This window comes from Nerophis lumbriciformis, linkage group LG04 (genome assembly GCF_033978685.3).
Source record: "Nerophis lumbriciformis linkage group LG04, RoL_Nlum_v2.1, whole genome shotgun sequence".
In the NCBI taxonomy this organism is placed as follows: domain Eukaryota; kingdom Metazoa; phylum Chordata; class Actinopteri; order Syngnathiformes; family Syngnathidae; genus Nerophis; species Nerophis lumbriciformis.
In genome coordinates this window covers 20104244-20129578 of record NC_084551.2, presented here as the reverse complement: position 1 = coordinate 20129578, position 25335 = coordinate 20104244, and the positions used below count along the sequence as shown (strand labels likewise).

Here is a 25335-nt window from a genome sequence, read left to right as displayed (position 1 = left end):
CGTCTCTTCTCAGTGTTTGAACGGCAAATGTGAAAATTCAGCGATTTTCAATAAAAATTATCTAAAACTGGTGAAGTTAAATGGAAAATAACTTTATAGTATAATCACTGAATACATATAACAATTTAATGATTTTTTTTTCTTTTTAAATTTTTTTTCTTTCCATGTCGCAGGTGAGGCGCTGCCTCACCTGCCTCCAGTGACTGCACATCTCTGATATATATGTACCGTATACACAATCATATGCACACACATACACATACATTAATTTACACATATACAGACGCAGGCATGCACGCATTTTTTTTTTAAACGGTTTTATTTTTCTAACGCTTATCTTGTTCAGGGTCACAGGTATGCTGGAACCTATCCCAGCAAGTCATATGTTAAGTGAATCGTAACAGTCAATGATTCTACATGAAGAACAAAACATGTCCAAATGTTAGTGCAAGTGTCTTATTCAAGATCAAGTGCTGTAGTTTTTACAACCAGTGGTGTAGTAAGTAGTGGGTAATAAACTATAAATCACAGAAAAGTAAAAACAGTGCAAACACACGCGGGTAGAAATGCAAACAAATAGCAGTAGGAGCACTAAGCCCATAAAGATTAGATCTATCTAGATCTAAATAATCAATAAAGATAATAGGAGTAGTATTAGTATTAGAGCTATTCTTGTATGAAAAGATTGATATTTTTCATAATTATTTTCTATTTTGTTGTGTTTATATTACATTGTTATTGTTTTATAATGTTATGTTCATAAACTCAGAGGATAGGTGTGTATGCACACAGTACTGTTCACTGCTTGCAAAATTATAATCACCTTATCAAAGGCAAACTAAAAAAAAAAAGTTCTGATATTTTGAAATATTTCAGTTACAAAAGTATCAGTATCGGCAATATGGGCCCTGTATTTACTTGGTATTGGGCCAGTAGCTAAATTTGCAGCATCACTCACTCCAAACACACCCACTAGGAACATGGCAAAGCATGCCTGGGCGTGTGCTGTCCGGAAGGGGAGAACTACTTGGTGAAAAACATTGGGTGGGGCAGACACAGGTGAACATAATAAGGACGCCAGGAAGAGAGGAGCACAAAAATGACCAGAAACTCATTAAAAGTCATTGTGCTAATATTGAAGATTTTTGGCCCACTAAATTTCCAGTGCTGACATTTTATCTTATATTCCCTTGTCTGCTGCTCCGTCCAGGGTCCAGGGCAAAGTGAAGTTCTCTCCCTCCAGCTCCTTGTAAATGGTGGAGGAGATGCGGGCCACTTGTTCTGCACTAAAATGTTTTTTCCAGTCCCCGGCAACACCTTATACACAGAAAACAACAACTATTGTAAGTATCGGTAGGTCGTGAGTTCAGCATCAAGGGTTGGAATTGGGGGTTAAATCACCAAAATGATAATTAAATCATCAAAATTCAAGTCTAAAGGCAGGGCAGTGATCCACCAGTTCATATGTAAACATACAGTACCTTCAATATTTGAAACCATACGGTACTAATTCCTGGTACCTGGGAATCGATACCAGTACTATTCGTTACCAATTTCGGTGCTTTTGTGTGTTCATGTGGTAATAAATGGTAATTGATTATACATTCTCTTTTATTTAAAGATACACTTTACATTGAGCTGATATGCTGTCCAGTTGTTACAGCTTGTTTTTTTTTTTATACTTCTGAATCTAATTTCCAAGGCTCTTTGACCGACCCAAATATATCCATTTCACAACTGTGGTCGTATGGGACACAGAGGTACTCAGTTGTAATACAATGTTTCACCACGTGTGGCAGTAATGACAATTTCAAAGAAACAGAAGTCTGGAGCTATTGTCAAAGAGAAGTTTAAGCGCACAAATTATAACTAAAGGGGTGAAGGTTAATGTGAGTGTGAATGTTGTCTGCCTATCTGTGTTGGCCCTGTGGTGAGGTGGCGACTTGTCCAGGGTGTACCCTGCCTTCCGCCCGAATGCAGCTGAGATAGGCTCCAGCACCCCCGCGGCCCCGAACGGGACAAGCGGTAGAAAACGGATGGATGGATGGTGGTGGTGAAGGTTTGTTTTGGTTTGCACTTAAATTTTGACAGTTTCTTTTAAGACACATGACTCATTTAGAATGTATTCACTGGAGTCTATGTTAATAATTCCTCTGTGGAAACGCTCCCCACCCACACTGCTTGGTGCCTCGTCTGAGCGGCTGTGACGTAGATTACCATAGTAACTAGTATATCATGCAAAAGCGCAGATTACAACCATTGAAATACCTTGTATAGTTCAAGATTTACGGTCATTTGAAAACATCACTACACATCATAATGGCAGCTACAGTTTCCATCTTAAAGATCTAAAAAAATTATTTGGGAATGTCTGGCGGGCCAGATTGAAAAGCCTAACATGCGGCCCCCGGGCCTTAATTTGCCCAGGTCTGCTATAGGCTGATTATTAAACCGCTCACAATACTGTAAGGCAGGGGTCACCAACGCGGTGCCCGCGGGCACCAGGTAGCCCGTAAAGACCAGATCAGTCGCCCGCTGGCCTGTTCTAAAAATAGCTGCACTTACCAGTGAGCTGCCTCTATTTTTAAAATTGTATTTATTTACTAGCAAGCTGGTCTCGCTTTGCTCTACATTTTTAATTCTAATAGAGACAAAACTCAAATATAATTTGAAAATCCAAGAAAATATTTTAAAGACGTGGTCTTCCATCCATCCATCCATCCATTTTCTACCGCTTATTCCCCTTTGGGGTCGCGGGGGGCGCTGGAGCCTATCTCAGCTACAATCGGGCGGAAGGCGGGGTACACCCTGGACAAGTCGCCACCTCACTTGTTTAAATAAATTCATTTTTTTTTTACTTTGCTTATTATAACTTTCAGAAAGACAATTTTAGAGAAAAAATACAACCTTAAAAATGATTTTAGGATTTTTAAACACATATACCTTTCTACCTTTTAAATTCCTTCCTCTTCTTTCCTGACAATTTAAATCAATGTTCAAGTAAATTTTTTTTTTTTATTGTAAAGAATAATAAATAAATTTGAATGTAATTCTTCATTTTAGCTTCTGACAAAGAATATTTGTGAAAATATAACTTATTATGATTAAAATTCAAAAAAATTATCATGGCAAATCTAGAAAATCTGTAGAATCAAATTTAAATCTTATTTCAAAGTCTTTTGAATTTCTTTTAAAAATGTTATGCTGGAAAATCTAGAAGAAATAATGATTTGTCTTTGTTAGAAATATAGATTGGTCCAATTTGTTATATATTCTAACAAAGTGCAGATTGGATTTTAACCTATTTAAAACATGTCATCAAAATTCTAAAATTAATCTTAATCAGAAAAAATTACTAATGATGTTCCATAAATTCTTTTTTTAATTTTTTCAAAAAGATTCGAATTAGCTAGGTTTTCTCTTCTTTTTTTTGGTTGAATTTTGAATTTTAAAGAGTCGAAATTGAAGATAAACTATGTTTCAAAATTTAATTTTAATTTTTTTTGTGTTTTCTCTTCTTTTAAACCGTTCAATTAAGTGTTTTTTCACCATTTATTCTCTACAAAAAACCTTCCGTAAAAGGAAAGAAAATGTACGACGGAATGACAGACAGAAATACCCATTTTTGTATATATATATATATATATATTTATTTATTTAGCTATTCTTGTTTAAATCACACTTACATATAACTTACAAATGACAATATATTTATTTATTTAAGTGTGTATCAAACTGGTAGCCCTTCGCATTAATCAGTACCCAAGAAGTAGCTCTTGGTTTCAAAAAGGTTGGTGACCCCTGCTGTAAGGAGAAGATGCAAATATAACCAATGAGAACCCGAGAGGAATAAGCGGTAGAAATTGAATGGATGAATGGTTCTACATGTAAAGCGACTTTGGGTACTTAGAAAAGCGCTATATAAATCCCAGTTATTATTATTATTATTATAATGGATAGCACTCGCACTATGATTTATCAAGCATGACACTGTTCAGCGGGCACCTATATTTAGCAGGTTTGAAACGTGTGCAAACTGTGAAATGGCTGTAAAAAAGAAGGCAATGTGTGTAATGACATCTTCCGTGGTCATTTTGATAATCGACAGCTTTCTGTCAAATTATAGAAAATCAATTGGCATCTCACCTTTCCTAAAGAACGGAGACTTGTCAGGATCCATGTAGTCCTTGGAGATCAAACTGAAGTTGGACATGATGTTGGCCTGCATGGACTTGAAGGAACAATTATCCGCTATTTTCTGGATGACTTCGCTACTCAGGTTCTTGCCCAGGAAATCAGCAATCCTACGTAGAGCTGAAGGAAGATCCTGCAAGAGATGATTGATTTACTGAGAGTGGTATCTTGACTTAAGAGCGCTCTCACTTAAGGGTTTTGAGATAATGATAATGATAAATGGGTTGTACTTGTATAGCGCTTTTCTACCTTCAAGGTACTCAAAGCGCTTTGACACTACTTCCACATTTACCCATTCACACACACATTCACACACTGATGGAGGGAGCTGCCATGCAAGGCGCTAACCAGCACCCATCAGGAGCAAGGGTGAAGTGTCTTGCTCAGGACACAACGGACATGACGAGGTTGGTACTAGGTGGGGATTGAACCAGGGACCCTCGGGTCGCGCACAGCCACTCTCCCACTGCGCCACGCCGTCCCTTAAGAGATTTCTGTCGGCTAATTGTTATGGTTTAAGATGCAAGCAAAGATTTGAGTTACAAACATCCTCGCCATTCGTTGGCACAGCAAATGTCAGAGTGAACACCCCAAGATTCGACCAAAATATCTAGTCTTACTTGTGATCACCACCTTATTTTTAGAGATCGACATAACTTGGTTTTTAGCATGGAAAGGAAGAAAGCGAGTGTGAAGAACAATGCTGAGAAGAAGTGGATGGTATTCATTGAATTAAAAGCAAGAGTATAAAGCCAGCCAAATACATTAAAACAGTATGTAAACAGGGGATGTGTATTCTGAAAATATGGAGAAGCTGCTGATGGTGTGCTTGACAGAGATGCAGCTGGAAGGATATACCTTAGAATTCCACTCTCCAGTGGAGAACAAAAAAGGTGCACATGACATTTCATAAGACTACTGTAGTTTGTAGTTTATTCTATTGCATTGTATTTCATACAGAAGTTTGTTCATATTTTTTACAACTCTTGTTATATGTTAAAACCGTGCTGTTTAGGTGGCCAGAGCACCAATTAAATTGATTTCAATTAATTTCAAATTGGAAGAGGTTGATTTAAGAGTACAAGCGTTTTGAGTTAAAAGCTCTGGCACAGTACCACCTAAGCTTGCAAGTTGAGGTATTGCAGAACTAGGCATTCTGCGGCCCGCGGGCCACATCCGGCCCTTTGTGCGTCCCTGTCCGGCCCGCGTGAGGCCAATCATAAATTACAAAATAAATTTTAAAAAAAGTATCTATGTCGAGTGTGCAATACAACGGTGCTGCTTTTGTTTTGAAAAGCGTTATTTGTATTACGTCCGTGTGGACGTATGCGCGTGCGTGATTGTGAGTGAATGTGAACAGCTGCAATCACAAATTACAAAATAAAGTTAAAAAAACATCTATGTCGTGCGCGCAATACAACTGTGCTGCTTTTATTTTGAAAAGTGTTATTTATGGACGTATGTCCGTGTGTAACCTGTGAGTGAAGGTGCACAGCAACAAGTGATGCACGGTTATTCCCGAGACGCTAAAAAGAGAAAAGTTGATGACGAATGGCGGGTTTTCAACAAGACATGGACTGCCAAGCAACGTTCCCTCTAAGGTGCGCGCCTGCGCAATTGCGCACTGCTCAAGCGTCCTCTGCGCACAGCAAATATATGCCGCGCACCAAATCAAATCCCATCTGAATTCTAAACAAAATAAACACATTTATTCTGTGTAATTATTTAATGCAACTCTGAGTGATAGTGACAACAAGCGGCCCTAACGGTGTTCGTCAACACCGTTCAATTGAACACCGTTCAATTATTGCAACGTCTATCGAGATGCTTCGAGGCCAAGAATTATATCGATCACTTTATTGAGCAAAACTGTTTATATTCGGCCATAACCACACCAAAAACATGAGTAAAACACTTCTATCTCGAAAAACTAGTCATTTTCTGCCGTACAAACCAGGCCAAAACCAACTTGTCATCTGTCACCAACACGCATACCACTGGTGCGTTTATGGCCACACAAAAAGTCGGACAACTCAAATACCACACCAAGTTACACTATGACTCCTCAGTCGTACGTGTGCTTATTTTACTGTCATTTATTATTAATGTTAATTTATTTATATTAATCATGGAATGCTGTTACTAGAGAATGTTACAGGAATGCACACTTCATCCTATGCTTACATTTCATTGTGCAACATGAGGATGTTTAAGGGGAACTAAATGTGATCTTTGAAAGGGGTACAAATGATTTCCAAAGCAGTGCTTTTGGTATTAAGTTAAGTTAGGTTAAATGAAAGTATTATTATTATTATTATTAATTATTATTATTATTATTATTATTATTATTTATCTTACGGTATATATCAAAAATAATATTGAGCAAAATTTTATTGAAATATTTTCGATGTGGCCCTCCAGCAGTGCTCGGGTTGCTAATGCGGCCCCCGGTAAAAATTAATTGCCCACCCCTGAGGTATTGTGTTGCTGTATCTTAAAAGTACATTTTCCCACAAATGTTAGTGTATTGTAATTTGACCAACATATAAACTTTATTTTACCTGAACCATTTCCTCATATGTAATGAAAAGGATTCGGTCTCCTAACTCTGCACGCTTCCAGCTCTTCAAGTGGTTTGTCCATTTGCCAAAAAACACTGCAGACACAGAAAGTCATTTTGAGTTAAAACATCTACACATCTCTAGTATGCTGTTCAAAATATTTTAAGCACACCTGCACAACCAAGATGTGTCTCTTACTAGCCAAATGCTTATTTTTGTAGTGACGTACTGTATTGCATCATACTATAAAAACTGTATATATAAGGGTTGTTGACCTCTGCCTTGCAGGAATTTGTCAATAAACTCGTCCAAAGTTCCAGGGTCCTCAAGGAAAGTCGCCATCTGATGGAAGTAATATGACGACACAATGATATCCTTGGGGTTCCTCATGACGTAGATCACCTGAAGGAGGGATAAGTAAGTGCAAAGCAGGACCACGTGACAAAAACCGATGACGTTGGGACTTGAATTCACCTTGGCACTGGAAGTTTTGAAGGAAGGTGGCATGAACTGGTAAGGAAAATGTGTGACCAGCCCTCTTGGGGAGGGCAGCTGATCCACCACTTCTTGTAACCTCTTCTCCTCCAGCCAGGGAACTCTGTCCCAGTTGGGGACGGTTAGGATGGGTGTCAGGTCCCCCTCATTCAGCACCAGCGGGAGGATCTCTTGCATCCAGACTGTACCTGCAGAGGAAAGCAAAGTATAATGTTTGATGGCAGAATAACGGCACCAACAAGTATATATGCTTTGCTTTTGCACAACTTACATTCCTTATTTGACTAAACAAATACACTATATTGAAAAAAAGTATTTGGACACCCATCCAAATGATGAGCATCAGGTGTCCTAATCACTTGGCCCGGCCACAGGTGTATAAAATCAAGCACTTAAGCATGAGGACTGTTTCTACAAACATTTGTGAAAGAATGGGCCACTCCCAGGAGCGCAGTGATTTCCAGCGTGGAACTGTCATAGGATGCCACCTGTGCAACAAATCCAGTCGTGAAATTTCCTCGCTTCTAAATATTCGTAAGTCAACTGTCGGCTTTATTATAAGAAAATGGAAGAGTTTGGGAACAACAGTAACTCAGCCACATAGTGGTAGGCCACATAAACTGACAGAGAGGGGTCAGCAGATGCTGAAGAGCATAGTGCAAAGAGGTCGCCGACTTTCTGCACAGTCAGTTGCTACAGAGCTCCAAACTTCATGTGACCTTCCAATTAGCCCATGTAGAGTACGCAGAGCTTCATGGAATGGGTTTCCATGGCCAAGCAGCTTCATCTAAGCCATACATCATCAAGTCCAGTGCAAAGCATCGGATGCAGTGGTGTAAAGCACGTCGGCACTGGACTCTAGAGCAGCGGAGACACGTTCTCTGGACTGACAAATCACGCTTTTCCATCTGGCAATCTGATGGACCAGTCAGGGTTTGGAGGTTGCCAGGAGAACGCTACATTGCATTGTGCTGAGTGGGAAATTTGGTGGAGGAGGAATTATGGTGTGGGGTTGTTTTTTTAGGAGTTGGGCTTGGCCCCTTAGTGAAAGGAACTTTGAATGCTCCAGGATATCAAAACATTTTGGACAATCCCAAGCTCACAACATTGTGGGAACAGTTTGGAGCGGGCCCCTTCCTCTTCCAACATGATTGTGCACAAAGCAAGGTCCATAAAGACATGGATGACAGAGTCTGGTGTGGATGAACTTGACTGGCCTGCACAGAGTCCTGACCTGAACCAGATAGAACACCTTTGGGATGAATTAGAACGGCGACTGAGAGCCAGGCCTTCTCGACCAACATCAGTGTGTGACCTCACCAATGTGCTTTTGGAAGAATGGTGGAAAATTCCTATAAACACACTCCACAACCTTGTGGGCAGCCTTCCCAGAAGAGCTGAAGCTGTAATAGCTGCAAAAGGTGGACCAATATCATATTGAACCCTATGGGTTAGGAATGGGATGGCACTTCAAGTTCATATGTGAGTCGGGACAAGTGGCCAAATACTTTTGGCAATATAGTGTATGTCAGCCTTGCAAACAACCACATTATATTTATGGTTAATCCTTATTTGGTTGGACATTAACATAAATCATTGCATTGTTCTTTAGAGACAAATAGTTTGCATACATACTTTAGTTAGGAGCTGGAACAAACGAACTGACTGACCTGACTTCGGGTACGTGACAGAAATGGCGTCATTGTCTTCAAACGAGAAGTCTTGTGCAAACGCCAGACTTTCTTGGCAGTGGGTCTCTTTCGGTAACATAAGTCCATGATGCATAAAATAGAGGTCTTCTGCAGCCATTGTTTGTTTTTCACTAAATATCCAAAAACTGAGAGGAAGGCGTGTCTGCTTTCGGGTGTTGCGTTCAAGTCCATAGGAATATTTGGATTCCGGGTTTTGTTTGACAATACACTGACGTTTTCAAAAGTACACTTCAGATTGATTTGAGATCTTAACATTATTTTCAGGACAGTACAACGATTTGAACACACAACCGAGCAAATATCGGGCTAAAAATATGACAAAATGACACTCGATAGGAGGAGGTACATTTCCGAGGGTACCTGAAGTTATCACAGCACTTCCAACACACGTTACAGAATATTAATTGGCCAGATTTAGTAACTCTAATCGTCATACAACATCTACTTGGAGACTGTGGTGAACCATTAAGTAATAATGTTAAGGAGAGGGAAATCACACTTCAACGACTGGCTTTGACGGTAAAGGATTGTTTGTTTGCATCTAAGCAGTTGTTGTTGTTGTTGTTGTCACTACAATGGGCACACCGTCCTGGTTTTGGAGTCACAGCATCGAAACACTTCTTGCATAATCATTTTTTATTTTAAAGTTTTATTTTTTTCCACTCATTTTCATCAGCTTGTCTTGCACGGGGTCACAGGTTAGCTGCAGCCTATCCCAGCTTAAAAATGAAGTAATGTGTTGAGTGAATAGTAACAGTCAGCGATTCCATGTGAAGAACAAAACATGTCGAAGTATCAGTCCCAGCATCTTAGTCAAGACGTAGAGCAAATGATAACCTGCTACCCAAAAAAGTACAACCATTCTTCTCAACTAAAGAGGAGAAATATAACCTTAGAGGAAAAACATATTTAAAACAATTGTATGCACGTACAACACTAAAAACCTTTAGCATATCTGTATGTGGAATTAAATTATGGAATGGATTAAGTAAAGAAGTTAAACAATGTACTGATATGATCCAGTTTAAGAGGTTGTTCAAATTAATAGTGCTTGCAAAGTACAAAGAAGAAGAATTAAGAGAAACACCTTCGACCAGAGATGTCCGATAATGGCTTTTTTGCCGATATCCGATATTGTCCAACTCTTAATTACCGATTCCGATATCAACCGATACCGATATGTATAGTCGTGGAATTAACACATTATTATGCCTAATTTTGTTGTGATGCCCCGCTGGATGCATTAAACAATGTAACAAGGTTTTCCAAAATAAATCAACTCAAGTTATGGAAAAAAATGCCAACATGGCACTGACATATTTATTATTGAAGTCACAAAGTGCATTATTTTTTTGAACATGCCTCAAAACAGCAGCTTGGAATTTGGGACATGCTCTCCCTGAGAGAGCATGAGGAGGTTGAGGTGGGCGGGGTTACGGGGTGCGGGGGTAGGGGGTAGCGTCCCGGAAGAGTTAGTGCTGCAAGGGGTTCTGGGTATTTGTTCTGTTGTGTTTATGTTGTGTTACGGTGCGGATGTTCTCCCGAAATGTGTTTGTCATTCTTGTTTGGTGTGGGTTCACAGTGTGGCGCATATTTGTAACAGTGTTAAAGTTGTTTATACGGCCACCCTCAGTGTGACCTGTATGGCTGTTGACCAAGTATGCATTGCATTCGATTGTTTGTATGAAAAGCCGTAGGTTTTATGTGATTGGGCCGGCACGCAAAGGCAGTGCCTTTAAGGTTTATTGGCGCTCTGTACTTCTCCCTACGTCCGTGTACACAGCGGCGTTTTAAAAAGTCATACATTTGACTTTTTAAAACAGATACCGATCATTTTGAAACCGATACCGATAATTTCCGATATTACATTTTAAAGCATTTATCGGCCGATAATATCGGCAGCCCGATATTATCGGACAACTCTACCTTCGACCTTATTGAAAATGGGATATTCTTAATCTCAGTATGTTTATCATGACTGACTTAATTAAAAATTCTGTTTTAATAATTCAAAGGATGTCATTGTGCTATAAAAAGAAGTCAGTAAATGAACGTATATATTTGTAAACACTCTGAAGTTGGAAAGGTGTAGGATTAAACTAGCTTTGCTTCTTCCTACTCCTTTCCGGACATGATATATAGAGAAATTATATGAAATTGTGTGATGTATTATGCTGTAAGTGTGTTCATGTTCAAAGTAAACTAAAGAAAGAAAGAAAGTACTGTAGTTGTCACAACCGCGGTAGTAATTAGTAGGTAATAAACTATAAATCACAGAAGAGCAAAAACCAGTGAAAACACATGGCAGGAGGAATGCAAAGAAAATGGCAGGAGCTCTAAAACCGTGACAAAAAGACTCGATACGCAGGTGAACATAAGAAGGAAGAGCACAAATATGACCATAACTCAATAAAAGTGCAAAAAAGACAAGTATTGTAATATCCTAATAGTGAAGATTGTTGGCCTACTAAATTTCCAGCGCTGACATTTTATCTTATATTCCCTTGTCTGCTGCTCCGTCCAGGGTCCAGGGCAAAGTGAAGTTCTCTCCCTCCAGCTCCTTGTAAATGGTGGAGGAGATGCGGGCCACTTGTTCTGCACTAAAATGTTTTTTCCAGTCCCCGGCAACACCTTATACACAGAAAACAACAACTATTGTAAGTATCGGTAGGTCCTGAGTTCAGCATCAAGGGTTGGAATTGGGGGTTAAATCACTAAAATGATTCCCGAGCGCAGCCACCGCTGCTGCTCACTGCTCTCCTCACCAGAGGGTAATTTCACCACACCTAGTGTGTGTGTGACTATCAGTGGTACTTTAACTTTAACTTTTAAACCAGAAAGAAAATGCAAGTCTAAAGGCAGGGCAGTGAGCCACCAATCCTAAAGTTAATATGTAAACACTGTAGGAATGTGTGCAGTAACTTCTACATTTGAGCGCATACCGATTCCTGGTACCCAACAGTAACAATTTTTATGCGGTAATAAATGCTCATTTTTAAATAATAAAACCTAAAAACAAATATTCAAGAGTAAGCGGATAATAACTGCTATCAAGTTGTTGTATTTTGTTTTCTTACACTTCTGAGTCTCATTTGCAAATATCGTCCAGTACATGGGTGTCAAATTTGGCCCGCCGTGTAATTTCACTTGGCCCTTGAGGCGATATCAAATTAACACTAGAGCTGGCCCGCTGATTATATACAGCGGCGGTGCCGCGGTAACACCGCATTCACCGCTAATTCTCATACTTGCCAACCCTCCCGGGCAAAGTGTTACCGAAGTTTCTTATTCCTTTTACAAAATAATAAATTAGCATCTCACCTTTCCTAAAGAATGGAGATTTTTCAGTGTCCATGTAGTCCTTGGGGATCAAACTCAAGTTAGACATTGCATTGGCCTGCATGGACTTGAAGGAACAATTATCTGCTATTTTCCGAATGACTTCGTCACTCAGGTTCTTTCCCAAGAAATCGGAAATCCTACGTAGAACTGAAGGAAGATCCTGCAACAAATGAGGATGCATTTATTATTATCTTAAAAGTACTTTTTTCACAAATGTTAATGTTTTGTAATTTGACCAACATATAAAACATAACTATATTTTACCTGAATCATTTCCTCATATGTAATAAAAAGGATTCGGTCTCCTAACTCTGCACGCTTCCAGCTCTTCAAGTGATTCGTCCATTTGCCAAACAACACTGCAGAAGCAGAAAGTCATTTTGAGTCGAAACGTGACAAAACATCTCCACATACACACAAATAATACTCTCTATTATTATAAAAACTGTATATATAAGGGTTGTTGACCTCTGCCTTGCAGGAATTTGTCAATAAACTCGTCCAAAGTTCCAGGGTCCTCAAGGAAAGTCGCCATCTGATGGAAGTAATATGACGACACAATGATATCCTTGGGGTTCCTCATGACGTAGATCACCTGAAGGAGGGATAAGTAAGTGCAAAGCAGGACCACGTGACAAAAACCGATGGCGTTGGGATTTGAATTCACCTTGGCACTGGAAGTTTTGAAGGAAGGTGGCATGAACTGGTAAGGAAAATGTGTGACCAGCCCTCTTGGGGAGGGCAACTGATCCACCACTTCTTGTAACCTCTTCTCCTCCAGCCAGGGAACTCTGTCCCAGTTGGGGACGGTTAGGATGGGTGTCAGGTCCCCCTCATTCAGCACCAGCGGGAGGATCTCTTGCATCCAGATTGTACCTGCAGAGGAAAGCAAATTATAAAGTTAGATGGCATAATAACGGCACCGACAAGAATTATGTTTATTTCTGCACAACCCACATTCACTACCGTATTTTTCGGTCGCAGTTTTTTTCATAGTTTGGCCGGGGGTGCGACTTATACTCAGGAGCGACTTATGTGTGAAATTATTAACACATTACCGTAAAATATCAAATAATATTATTTAGCTCATTCACGTAAGAGACTAGACGTATAAGATTTCATGGGATTTAGCGATTAGGAGTGACAGATTGTTTGGTAAATGTATAGCATGTTCTATATGTTATAGTTATTTGAATGACTCTTACCATAATATGTTTTGTTAACATACCAGGCACGTTCTCAGTTGGTTATTTATGCGTCATATAACGTACACTTATTCAGCCTGTTGTTTACTATTCTTTATTTATTTTAAATTGCCTTTCAAATGTCTATTCTTGGTGTTGGGTTTTATCAAATAAATTTCCCCAAAAAATGCGACTTATACTCCAGTGCGACTTATATATGTTTTTTTCCTTTTTTATTATGCATTTTCGGCCGGTGCGACTTATACTCCGAAAAATACGGTAATTACTTAATTGACTGAACAAATATGTCAGCCTTGCAAACAACTACATTATGATGATATTGGTTGATCATCATTTGGTTAGACATGAACATAAAACATTACATTGCATACCCTGAGTGTATTAAGTACCGAACAAGGGGCTATAAATGATGACTTATTTCATTTTTTTTCCTATAAATGTTAAATATACAGTTAACTCAATGTTCTATGTTAGCTACCTCTTTATTCTATGATAGCTATCTCTTTTTGATCATAATGTATATTTCCTGCTAGATCTACTCTCTTTTATGCTGCCCTTTTTTTTTTTTGTAGCTGTTACATATACGGTAATATTGTACATGGTAATTGGGATTTGTTATATATTGTATATATTATATAAAAATATAATATAATATATCAGTATATATTATATACTGTATATATATAATATGTAAATATTACATGTATGTTATATTTTATATTGCTACTATGGTACATTTTTAGTCTACTTTATACCTGCATTATCCTTTCCATCCTTTGTAACTGAGCTACTGTGTAGAACAATTTCCCTTGTGGATCAATAAAGTTTGTCTAAGTCTAAGTCTAAATGTTAAATCTATATGTTGCATAAAATGTAAAATCTAAATGTTCAATCTAATGTTGAATATAATTATTCAATGAAAATGTTAAATATAAACATTAAATCTAAATGGTGCCGCACCGCGAGCAGTCAGAGATGTGGGTGTGACGTTGCGTGATTAGTTGCATATTTTATAAATATGTAGCTTTACACACATTTACATTTAACATTTATAATTAAAATTAAATTCAACAACTATATTTAAAATGTAACAATTGGATTTTGCATTAATATTTAGTTAACTAGGGACGCGTCGCTCGATCGGCCACTGATCGATATAAGATGTTTTTTGTTAAAAAGTGTGTGGTTGGCCTTCGCCAAATAAAGTATTTTAATGCCGATCACAAACGCCGATCCTCTCTTGCTGACAACCAGCTATCAGCTCATTATGTGTATCTATACACAATGTGAAGCCACTCCCCTAAGCTAATAATACTTACCTCCATTACGGCAAATAAACTGCATTTTTTAGTATCTTAAAAGGGGTCATATTATGATTTTTTTTTTCTACCATTAAAACAGTTCATTTTGGTCTAGATCAGTGTTTTTCAACCACTGTGCCGCGGCACACTAGTGTATTGTCTGGTGTGCCGTGGGACATTTTGCAACTTCACCTAATTGGTCCAAAAATTATTTTTTGCAAATCAATAATTGTAATCTACAAATAATGTGCCGTTGTCTCGTGTCTGTGCTGTAAAGAGCTTAGCAGGGTTACCATGTAATACTCCATATCAGTAGGTAGCAGGTAGTTCATTGCTTTGTAGAAGTCGGAATGCGTCGAGGATGGTTTGTCGTGATCCCAATATGCAGAGCACAGTGGGAGGTAAGTGCAGGTAAAATGGTATGTTTTGATTAAACCAAAAATGAACAAAAGGGAAAGGAAAAGGCACTGAAGCTTAGGGATGGCTATGTAAAACGAAAGTAAAACTGAACTTGCGACAAGGTAAACAAAAACAGAATGCTGGACGACAGCAAAGACTTACAGCCTGTGGAGCAGAGATGGCGTCTACAAAGTACATCCGTACATGACATGACAATCAACAATGTCCCCACAAAGAAGGATAGCGTACGCACAACTTAAATAGTCTCGATTGCTAACACAAGCAGGTCAGGCAATACCACTCAAAGGAAGGCGTGAAGCTGCTACAGGAAAACACCAACAAAACAGGAAGGAAGAGTCACCAAAATAACAGCGCAAGACAGGAACTAAAGCACTACACACAGGAAAACAACAACAAACTCAAAATAAGGCACGGCAACGTGGTGGAGTTTAATTTTTTAACCTTTTCTGCTAATGGTGTGCCTCCGTATTTTCTTTAAAAAAAATACATATGCCTTGGCTCAAAAAAGGTTGAAAAACACTGGTCTAGATGTAATAATGTTTTTTGGTGAAAAATTTGCATACATTTTGTTTTACAAACCTGTTTGTAAGCCATATTTTTTGCTTTCTTTGAAAACAGGCCGTTTTGAGACGCGGAGTTGTTAGATGCAAATTAACCTCTCCTCACCACGACCCCTTACGCTCGGTGAGCATTCGCCTCCGACCGGCAGAAATGTTTTGTAGTTTTTAAGCTTTCTTGTTTTTATTGTGCACTTTGGACATTGATGACATCACAACACAACATCCCGGGATCAGCGGCTCACCGTGGTTTGTTGTCAGCGAGATAAGGAGACTATATGCAGACAAACAGGATTGAAGCAGAAGCCACCCAAGCTGCAGGTATGTAACTATACAGGTATGTAACTATAAACAAAGGTTAAACTTCTACAAAGTCTGTTTCTCTCCAAATGCTAAATCATAGACATACACTATTTTGCCAAAAGTATTTGGCCACCCATCCAAATGATCAGAATCAGGTGTCCTAATCACTTGGCCCGGCCACAGGTGTATAAAATCAAGCACTTAGGCATGGAGACTGTTTCTACAAACATTTGTGAAAGAATGGGCAGCTCTCAGGAGCTCAGTGATTTTCAGCGTGGAACTGTCATAGGATGCCACCTGTGCAACAAATTTAGTCGTGAAATTTCCTCGCTCCGAAATATTCCTAAGTCAACTGTTGGCTTTATTATAAGAAAATGGAAGAGTTTGGGAACAACAGCAACTCAGCGACGAAGTGGTAAGCCAAGTAAACTGACAGAGAGGTCAGCGGATGTTGGGCTTGGCCTCTTACTTCCAGTGAAAGGAACTTTGAATGCTCCAGGATACCAAAACATTTTGGACAATTCCATGCTCCCAACCTTGTGGGAACAGTTTGGAGCGGGCCCCTTCCTCTTCCAACATGACTGTGCACCAGTGCACAAAGCAAGGTCCATAAAGACATGGATGACAGAGTCTGGTGTGGGTGAACTTGACTGGCCTGCACAGAGTCCTGACCTGAACCCGATAGAACACCTTTGGGATGAATTAGAACGGAGACTGAGAGCCAGGCCTTCTTGACCAACATCAGTGTGTGACCTCACCAATGCGCTTTTGGAAGAATGGTGGAAAATTCCTATAAACACACTCCGCAACCTTGTGGACAGCCTTCCCAGAAGAGCTGAAGCTGTAATAGCTGCAAAAGGTGGACCGACTTCATATTGAACTCTATGGGTTAGGAATGGGATTGCACTTCAACTTCATATGTGAGTCAAGGCAGGAAGCCAAATACTTTTAGCAATATAGTGTATCAATGTGTATATTGACAGTAAAATGCTTTTCCTATTCTATATCCTGTTAATACATTCACTGTCAAAAGTCAAAGTCAGCTTTAGTGTCAATTCTTCACATGTACAAGACATAGAAGGAATCGACATTGCGTTTCTCACTACCCCGTGCGTAGACTAGACAAGAAAAAGACAAGACACAAATAGTAAAGTGACACAACATAAATGTAATGTATCTAACTACTATAGTAACAACAGAACAATACAATGATAATAACAATAATAATAAAACTGCAGATGGTGGCATAATACTCTTACAGGTCTTGAAGAAGATACATATGATACAGATGTAAACAATTTGATGTTTCAGCCGATTACTGTGAAAAAGTGGTGAAACTTAGCCAAGGATGTGTGAATATAATACGTTTTTAGTGCAAAAAAAACGTTGATAGCAGCGGGTCCATAAGTGAAATTTGCAAAGTCTTTTCAGAGTTTCAGGATGTCTAAAGGTCGATTTTTATCTTCCTGACGCCCTGGTGGCTCGGACTGAGGGTGGAGAGGGGAGAGAGTTCAGCAGCCTAACAGCCTGGTGGACAAAGCTGTTATTGAGTCTAGTGGTGCAGGAGCGGAGGCTACTGAACCTTTTTCCAGAGGGCAGGAGGCTGAACTGTTTTTGTTTTGTAGGGTGGCTTGGATCACCCACGGTTGTGAACGCTTTTCGGGTGAGGCGGGTGGTGTATTTGCTGCTGCTTTGAACACTAGTAAACAATAGAGGCTACAGTTAAGTAAACCACGATACGAGTAACATCGCAAAGGTAATAGAGTATATTACTAACTGGTCCATTGCCAAACACAGAGGGCACTGATCCAATTAAAAGTAGTTTTCTGGAAAATGATCCATCATTTTGCAGCAGGACAGTGGCGCTGCTCCTACAGTAGAAAGCTAGGCTAGCTACACAACAACTCGAGCTAACAATGCTAACGTATCATTCACACTAGGGTTGTACGGTATACCGGTATTAGTATAGTACCGCGATACTAATGAATCATATATGGTACTAAACTCAGGAAATATGTCCCTGGACACATGAGGACTTTGAATATGACCAATGTATGATCCTGTAACTACTTGGTATCAGATTGATACCCAAATTTGTGGTATCATCCAAAACTAATGTAAAGTATCAAACAACAGAAGAATACATTATTATAACATTTTAACAGAAGTGTAGGTAGAACATGTTAAAATAGAAAGGAAGCAGATATTAACAGTACATGAACAAGTAGATTAATAATTTGATTTCTACCACTTGTCCTTAATCATTTTGACAAAATAATAGAATGGAAAATGACACAATATATTACTGCATACGTCAGCAGCAGCCTTTGTTTGTTTACTTACTACTAAAAGACAAGTTGTCTTGTATGTTCACTATTTTATTTAAGGACAAACTTGCAATAAGACACATATGTTTAATGTACTGTAAGATTTTTTTGTTAAAATAAAGCCAATGATGCAATTTTTTGCGGTCCCCTTTATTTAGAAAAGTACCGAAAAGTACTGAAATGTATCGAAATAGTTTTGGTACCGGTACCAAAATATTGGTATCGGGACATCACTAATTCAGACATTTCTGACCTAGTGTTATTACTTATCATTTGATTCTCTCCTCCATTTCTATAGATAGAAGTCACCAAGCCCACCACTAAAATTAAAATCTATGTTTTTGTGAAAGTTTGTGGGAAGCAGGATTTTTCTTAGCACACACACAACAAGAGACTTTTTCCGAGTTGACGGTGCATTTCAACAAATCATAAAATTTAAAAGTACGGCACTTTTCACTTCAGATGAGGCTGATCGTCTGTGTAGTGTGTTGCTTTTTAAAGCAACCGATAACAGGACCTTTTTGGTCTTTGTGTTGTACCTCGTTTGGACTACAAATGCTCAAAATAATATGGTGGATTCACACAAACACTGTTGGGTAAGCCTTTACCATATATTGTCACGACATGGACTATGATGCAGTTTATTGCGTGGATTGTGTTCCCGGAATGCAATCGCTGCGATGAGGTGGCGACTTGTCTAGGGTGTACCCCACCTCCCGCCCGATTGTAGCTGAGATAGGCTCCAGCACCCCCCGCGACCCCGAAGGGAATAAGCGGTAGAAAATGGATGGATGGATGGATGGTAATCGGACCAGACCAGTCATGGCTTGAAGGTAAATACATGATTTAATTTATCTATACAAAAAAGGGGTACAAACAAAAAGCGCTCACAGCGGAGGCACAAACTTAGCGTGGGAAACAAAAACTATGGACATGAAACAAAAGTCACTAACTGTGGCATTAATAAACAAAAACTTACCGTACTTGGCAGAGCAGGAATCTAAGGCATGAAACGAGCATGAACAGAGTATGAAACGAGCAACGTCGCCAGGCCGACTACGTGGCAACTACAGGCTTAAACAATAAAGTCTTGATTAGAGACAGGTGTGATTCAAACAAATGAGACAGGTGAAAACTATGAGTTGCCATGGTGACCAAACAATGGAGCGTAAACAGGAACTAAAAGAGTCTTAAACCAACAGAACATAACTAAACAAAACATGACCACAGTACATGACATATATATAGAGATATCCGCACGCGTCATAGGTCAGAAAAAGGTCACACGACTGACAAATTCCGCACGGACCGTTTAGAGGAAGCGTGAAGAAAGGCAAGAGTGTTTAATAAAAATATCTCTGCAATGCCTCCATGGTTTGATTTTAAATTTCCAGGACTTATGCAGAACCCAAATACACAAAAGCAGGTACCAATAGGTTAGAAAAGTTGGTTTTGCATTATAGGTCCCCTTTAAGCATCATTATTAAGTCATACTATTGCTGGAGGACGAGGCCAAACATGTTACACACCGAGAGAAAGCCATGAGCAGGTATGCTAATAGCTAAGATAATCTAGCTTGAAAAGACCAACAAATATAATGAGTAAAGTATTAAGTAAAGTTTAAGAAGTGTAGATGGAACCTTGTCAGAGCAGAAAGTAAACATACAGTCGTGGTCAAAAGTTTACATACACTTGTGAAGGACATAATGTCATGGCTGTCTTGAGTTTCCAATAATTTCTACAACTCTTATTTTTTTGTGATAGAGTGATTGTAGCACATACTTGTTGGTCACAAAAACATTCATGAAGTTTGGTTCTGTTATGAATTTATTATGGGTCTACTGAAAATGTGACCAAATTTGCTGGGTCAAAAGTATACATACAGCAACATACTTAGAAAAAGTGACAATCAAATCAAATTAGCTTCATGGCATGGCCTCTTAACTTCATGTGAGTGATTATGATTGACGACACCTGTTGACTTCTCTTTTGATAATTAATAATCATTTTAGGTGTTTGCTAAAGGTGTTGATAATGACTAAAATTCATAATAGTTAACAATATCCATCCATCCATTTTCTACTGTTTGTCCCTTACAGGATCGCAGGGGGTGCTGGATAATCGTGGTGCAACACCATCGCAAAATAAAAACTGCCACACCTTAAAAAAAAATGTTTCCCTTTAAAACAAAATTAAGTTATATATTTTATGATTGGATAAATAATATATAAACTTTTTTTCTGTCCATAATTAGTCTGAAAAACATCCCAAATATGAAAAGGTTTCTCTGCTTTGTTTTGAAAAACGTGCATCTGAGTTCCGTAGGCGCTACAATGACCCTTGAACTGAGTTGGTACTCGGTTAAGTAAGGACAAAAGAAAAGTTTTTGGGTTGTCAATGTATATACAATATATATTTTTGTATATACAATATAAATTTTTATATAGTTCTGAAATTACTGTTCTCAAATTTTTACTTTTTAAGGTCAAGGCAAGTGTTGCCTAAAAGGAGGACTCATATTTTAGGGCAGTGGTTCTCAACCTTTTTTCAGTGATGTACCCCCTGTGAACATTTTTTTAATTCAAGTACCCCCGAATCAGAGCAAAGCATTTTTGGTTGAAAAAAAGAGATAAAAAAGTAAAATACAGCACTATGTCATCAGTTTCTGATTTATTAAATTGTATAACAGTGCAAAATATTGCTCAATTGTTGTGGTCTTTCTTGAACTATTTGGAAAAAAAGATATAAAAATAACTAAAAACTTGTTGAAAAATAAACAAGTGATTCAACTATAAATAAAGATTTCTACACATAGACGTAATCATCAACTTAAAGTGCCTTCTTTGGGGATGGTAATAGAGATCCATCTGGATTCATGAACTTAATTCTAAACATTTCTTCACAAAAAAATAAATCTTTAACAACAATATTTATGGAACATGTCCACAAAAAATCGAGCTGTCAACACTGAATATTGCATTGTTGCATTTCTTTTCACAGTTCTTTTTGACAGACATTTTAGTGAGAAACCTGAGCTTGTGCTTCACTGAGTTTATGAACTTACATTCATATTTTGTTGAGGTATTATTCAATAAATATATTTATAAAGGATTTTTGAATTGTTACTATTTTTAGAATATTTAAAAAAAAATCTCACGTACCCCTTGGCATACCTTCAAGTACCCCCAGGGGTACGCATACCCCCATTTGAGAACCACTGTTTTAGGGCACCAGGGCAAGTTAGAAGGGCACCAAGGCAAACATTTTTTTCTTTCGAGGCAGGGGCTCCAAAAAGATTTTATATATACACAGGTACAGTATATATCAGGGTTTCCTGCAGCGCTTTGTTGTTAAGGCGGCCGCCTTAACAATAAAGAGCCACTGCCTAAACTAAAGTCTTAACAAGCTGCTCCGCTTAGTTCTGCCTCTGTCAGTACGTCTCTGTAGCACCCAGCATTGTCCCACCCACAGAACCATCTGATTGGTTACACGCAGAGCGGTAACAGCTTCCAAGAATTTCTACAGCTCTTATTATTTGTGATGGAGTGACTGGAGCACATACTTGTTGGTCACAAAAAACATTCATGAAGTTTGGTTCTTTTATGAATTTATTATGGGTCTACTGAAAATGTGACCAAATCTGCTGGGTCAAAAGTATACATACAGCAATGTTAATATTTGGTTGCATGTCCCTTGGCAAGTTTCACTGCAATAAGGCACTTTTGGTAGCCATCCACAAGCTTCTGGTTGAATTTTTGACCACTCCTCTTGACAAAATTGGTGCAGCTCAGCTAAATTTGTTGGTTTTCTGACATGGACTTGTTTCCATACCATTGCATATCAACTTTATTTATAAAGCCCTTCAAAAACAAGCACAGTTGAAAAACAAAGGGCTGTACACCACAAAGAAATAGAGGCAAAGGACAGACTAAAAAATAACATTTAAAACAGAAATAAAAATACACATTTAAAAAGCAAATATAAATTACCCTAAGAACAGTTTGTTAGATAAAATTATTTCTTCAGCATTGTCCACAAGTCAGGACTTTTGGAAGGCCATTTTAAAACCTTAATTCTAGCCTGATTTAGCCATTCCTTTACCACTTTTGACGTGTGTTTGGGGTCATTGTCCTGTTGGAACACCCAACTGTGCCCAAGACCCAACCTCCGGGCTGAGGATTTTAGGTTGTCCTGAAGAATTTGGAAGTAATTGGCAACACTAAATTGGCCCTAGTGTGTGAATGTGAGTGTAAATGTTGTCTGTCTATCTGTGTTGGCCCTGCGATGAGGTGACGACTTGTCCAGGGTGTACCCCGCCTTCCGCCCGAATGTAGCTGAGATAGGCTCCAGCACCCCCGCGACCCCGAACGGGACAAGCGGGAGAAAATGGATGGATGGATCTTCCTTTTTCATTGTCCCATTTACTCTCTGTAAAGCACAAGTTCCATTGGCAGCAAAACACGCCCAGAGCATAATACTACCACCACAATGCTTGACGGTAGGTATGGTGTTCCTGGGATTAAAGGCCTCACCTTTTCTCCACCAAACATATTGCTGGGTATTGTGGCCAAACATCTGAATTTTTGTTTCATCTGACCACAGAACTTTCCTCCAGAAGGTCTCATCTTTGTCCATGTGATGTCAAACAAATTTAGCTGAACTGCACCAATTCTTTTGAAGAGGAGTGGTCAAAAATTCAACCAGAAGCTTGTCAGAAGCTTGTGGATGGCTACCAAAAGTGCCTTATTGCAGTGAAACTTGCCAAGGGACATGTAACCAAATATTAACATTGCTGTATGTATACTTTTGACCCAGCAGATTTGGTCACATTTTCAGTAGACCCATAATAAATTCATAAAAGAACCAAACTTCATGAATGTTTTTTGTGACCAACAAGTATGTGCTCCAATCACTCTATCACAAAAAAATAAGAGTTGTAGAAATGATTGGAAACTCAAGACAGCCATGACATTATGTCCTTCACAAGTGTATGTAAACGTTTGACCATGACTGTATATTCACAGGAAATTAACAAATAGATTAATAAGAGTCTAAAAAAAGGACGATATAAGAGCAACTTTGTCACAGTCAGTGCATGACACGTAAGAGGAGGATTAGATTTATGGGGTCGAAATTAAGGGTAGTTATCTTGATCTTGATCTTGAATAATAAAGTCAATATTTTTTTATTAAAACAATTTTTTGTTTGAGTTAATGTTCACAAATGCACGAAATAACTCCCTGGACGCAAGTAGACTTTATAATATAGGTATTATAAATGTGAGCTAAACATTCCGTATATATCAGCAAGAAAAGTGATTTCATTTTTACATTCGGCATGTTATACCAAACTTTCTGAACTAACAAAACCAAACAAAAGTTGTCCGTGTGTCACTTGCTTCTTTTCTTTGGAAAAAAAAAATACATATTTGATTGGTGCACTCAATAAATGTAAGTGTGCCTTCATCTGTCCATCCTTACATACAGTTACTACAACATAAACATCATGCAGTGCAGCGTTATATCCTGGCTAGTTTAGCGTCCCACACTCAGGACATTATTCACAGGGCACCAAGTCAAAAGAAAACAAAGTGTACCTGATTTGGGATAAGTCACAGCAAACACATCTGTATCCTCCACAGAGAAGTTCTGGGCATATTCCAAGCTCTGTTCCGTGTGGGCTCCAGGAGGCAGGGGCAGGGCACGGTATTGAAGGTACTTGGTCCAGGACATGCTGGCTGAAACTCTGCAGGAGGATTGACAGTCCACATGTCACGCCTTGTTCTCTTAACGAGTCCCTGCTATTATTATAAATAAATTCTTCACGATTCGCTAATTTAGTTGACAGGGCTGCAAGCACTTCCATACCCGCTGCTTTTAGCCGCACTATTAGGTAAAACTACCACATTTTATTCTCTCTTCTTCAGAGTCACATGTGTCCAATTCTCGGTGGAATGTGCAACGTCGGCGCCATTATTAGTGTTTCTCAGCATCCGTTATTCTTGCACACAGAAGCAACAGTGTGTCGATGAAGAAATGTGCACATTAGCGAACAGCGCAGTCCATTCAGGCCTGTTCAGAATGAGAGCTTTCTGGGCCCCCTGAGGCATGGGCTAAGATGGGAGACAAATGAAATAACTTCTAGAGTCTAGGTGTTAAAATGAATAAACTCCTCAATGAAAACGTACAAATTGTGCCAAATATGTTGTGTGGTTAGCCTTGTTTTCTAGCATTGCCTTATCGCTCTTGGACATGGAGTTCAAACTTCAACGGTTGTCTCTGCAAAAGTCTTCGACTCCTCCATAATGATGGTGGATGTTAGAAGCTTTTTCCTCTTCCTGTTGAGGGTCCCGCTTTGCCAGTCCATCACCTGGACAGTGTGTTTTCTTCATTAATTTATGAATACAAAAATACTCAAATTTTCAATTCCCCTAAAAGGTTTTTTGATATCTAACAGGGAATTTGTATGAGTTCCTGTGAGAATTCTTCCCTAAACTGCTGAATGACACTCACCATCCCGACCCCTCCTCCTAATGTTGCACAAAAGGCTGCAGCATACTGTTGGTCTCCTCTGACACGCAGCATCAGACAGACAGGTAAAAAAATAAAAATAAAAATAAAACGTTTGTGCGATCACCAGATCACATAATTACCCAGAATAGTGCTGCTGTTTCGCTGCTGGTCCAACGTTTCCTAAACAAAACAGAAAAAACAAGTCACAGCCTTGTGCAGCCTTTTGGTCATGTTTAGAAGGAGAAAGGATATACCTGCATTTAAAAAAAAAAAAAAAATTTCATCACAAATGACCTACAAATCAGTAAAAAGAAAAAAGAAGTTCATTGTATTCCTCATTAACGTACCCCATCTTGACAGAAAAAAAAGAAAAGTATAATTTTTTGCCTTTTTTTTCAATTTATTT

At 38.7% G+C, this 25335-nt stretch overlaps 2 protein-coding genes and 1 long non-coding RNA gene across 3 annotated transcripts; 1 reads left to right on the top strand and 2 right to left on the bottom strand.

Annotated features, from left to right (window-relative positions):
* Positions 1 to 306: 306 nt before the first annotated feature.
* LOC133592348 (sulfotransferase 2B1-like) lies at positions 307 to 9101 on the bottom strand. Its single transcript, XM_061944931.1, has 6 exons — positions 8921 to 9101; positions 7230 to 7438; positions 7031 to 7157; positions 6756 to 6850; positions 4147 to 4327; positions 307 to 1317 (listed from the first exon to the last, which is right to left on the bottom strand). Exons 1-6 carry the CDS (start codon positions 9057 to 9059, stop codon positions 1181 to 1183), a joined length of 888 nt encoding a protein of 295 aa, XP_061800915.1. The 5' UTR covers positions 9060 to 9101; the 3' UTR covers positions 307 to 1180.
* A 295-nt stretch (positions 9102 to 9396) lies between these two features.
* On the top strand, positions 9397 to 13276 carry LOC133592340 (uncharacterized). The gene is made up of 4 exons (XR_009814543.1): positions 9397 to 9481; positions 11487 to 11619; positions 12786 to 13010; positions 13086 to 13276. It is a non-coding gene; the product is annotated as an uncharacterized lncRNA (long non-coding RNA).
* On the bottom strand, positions 10686 to 24197 carry sult2st3 (sulfotransferase family 2, cytosolic sulfotransferase 3). The gene is made up of 6 exons (XM_061944918.1): positions 24014 to 24197; positions 12972 to 13180; positions 12773 to 12899; positions 12569 to 12663; positions 12284 to 12464; positions 10686 to 11593 (listed from the first exon to the last, which is right to left on the bottom strand). The coding sequence occupies exons 1-6, from the start codon at positions 24147 to 24149 to the stop codon at positions 11457 to 11459; spliced, it is 885 nt and encodes a 294-aa protein (XP_061800902.1). The 5' UTR covers positions 24150 to 24197; the 3' UTR covers positions 10686 to 11456.
* Between the last annotated feature and the right edge of the window lie 1138 nt (positions 24198 to 25335).

Coding starts and splice junctions, on each gene's coding strand:
- LOC133592348 (XM_061944931.1), bottom strand. CDS start 9,059: ATGGCTGCAGAAGACCTCTATTTTATGCATCATGGACTTATGTTACCG. Junction 6,851..7,030: donor CAAATTCCTGCAAGGCAGAG/GTCAACAACCCT, acceptor CTGTGTCTGCAG/TGTTTTTTGGCAAATGGACA. Junction 4,328..6,755: donor CATATGAGGAAATGGTTCAG/GTAAAATAAAGT, acceptor CATCTCTTGCAG/GATCTTCCTTCAGCTCTACG.
- sult2st3 (XM_061944918.1), bottom strand. CDS start 24,149: ATGTCCTGGACCAAGTACCTTCAATACCGTGCCCTGCCCCTGCCTCCT. Junction 13,181..24,013: donor TGTGACTTATCCCAAATCAG/GTACACTTTGTT, acceptor TTTCCTCTGCAG/GTACAATCTGGATGCAAGAG. Junction 12,664..12,772: donor CAAATTCCTGCAAGGCAGAG/GTCAACAACCCT, acceptor CTGCTTCTGCAG/TGTTGTTTGGCAAATGGACG.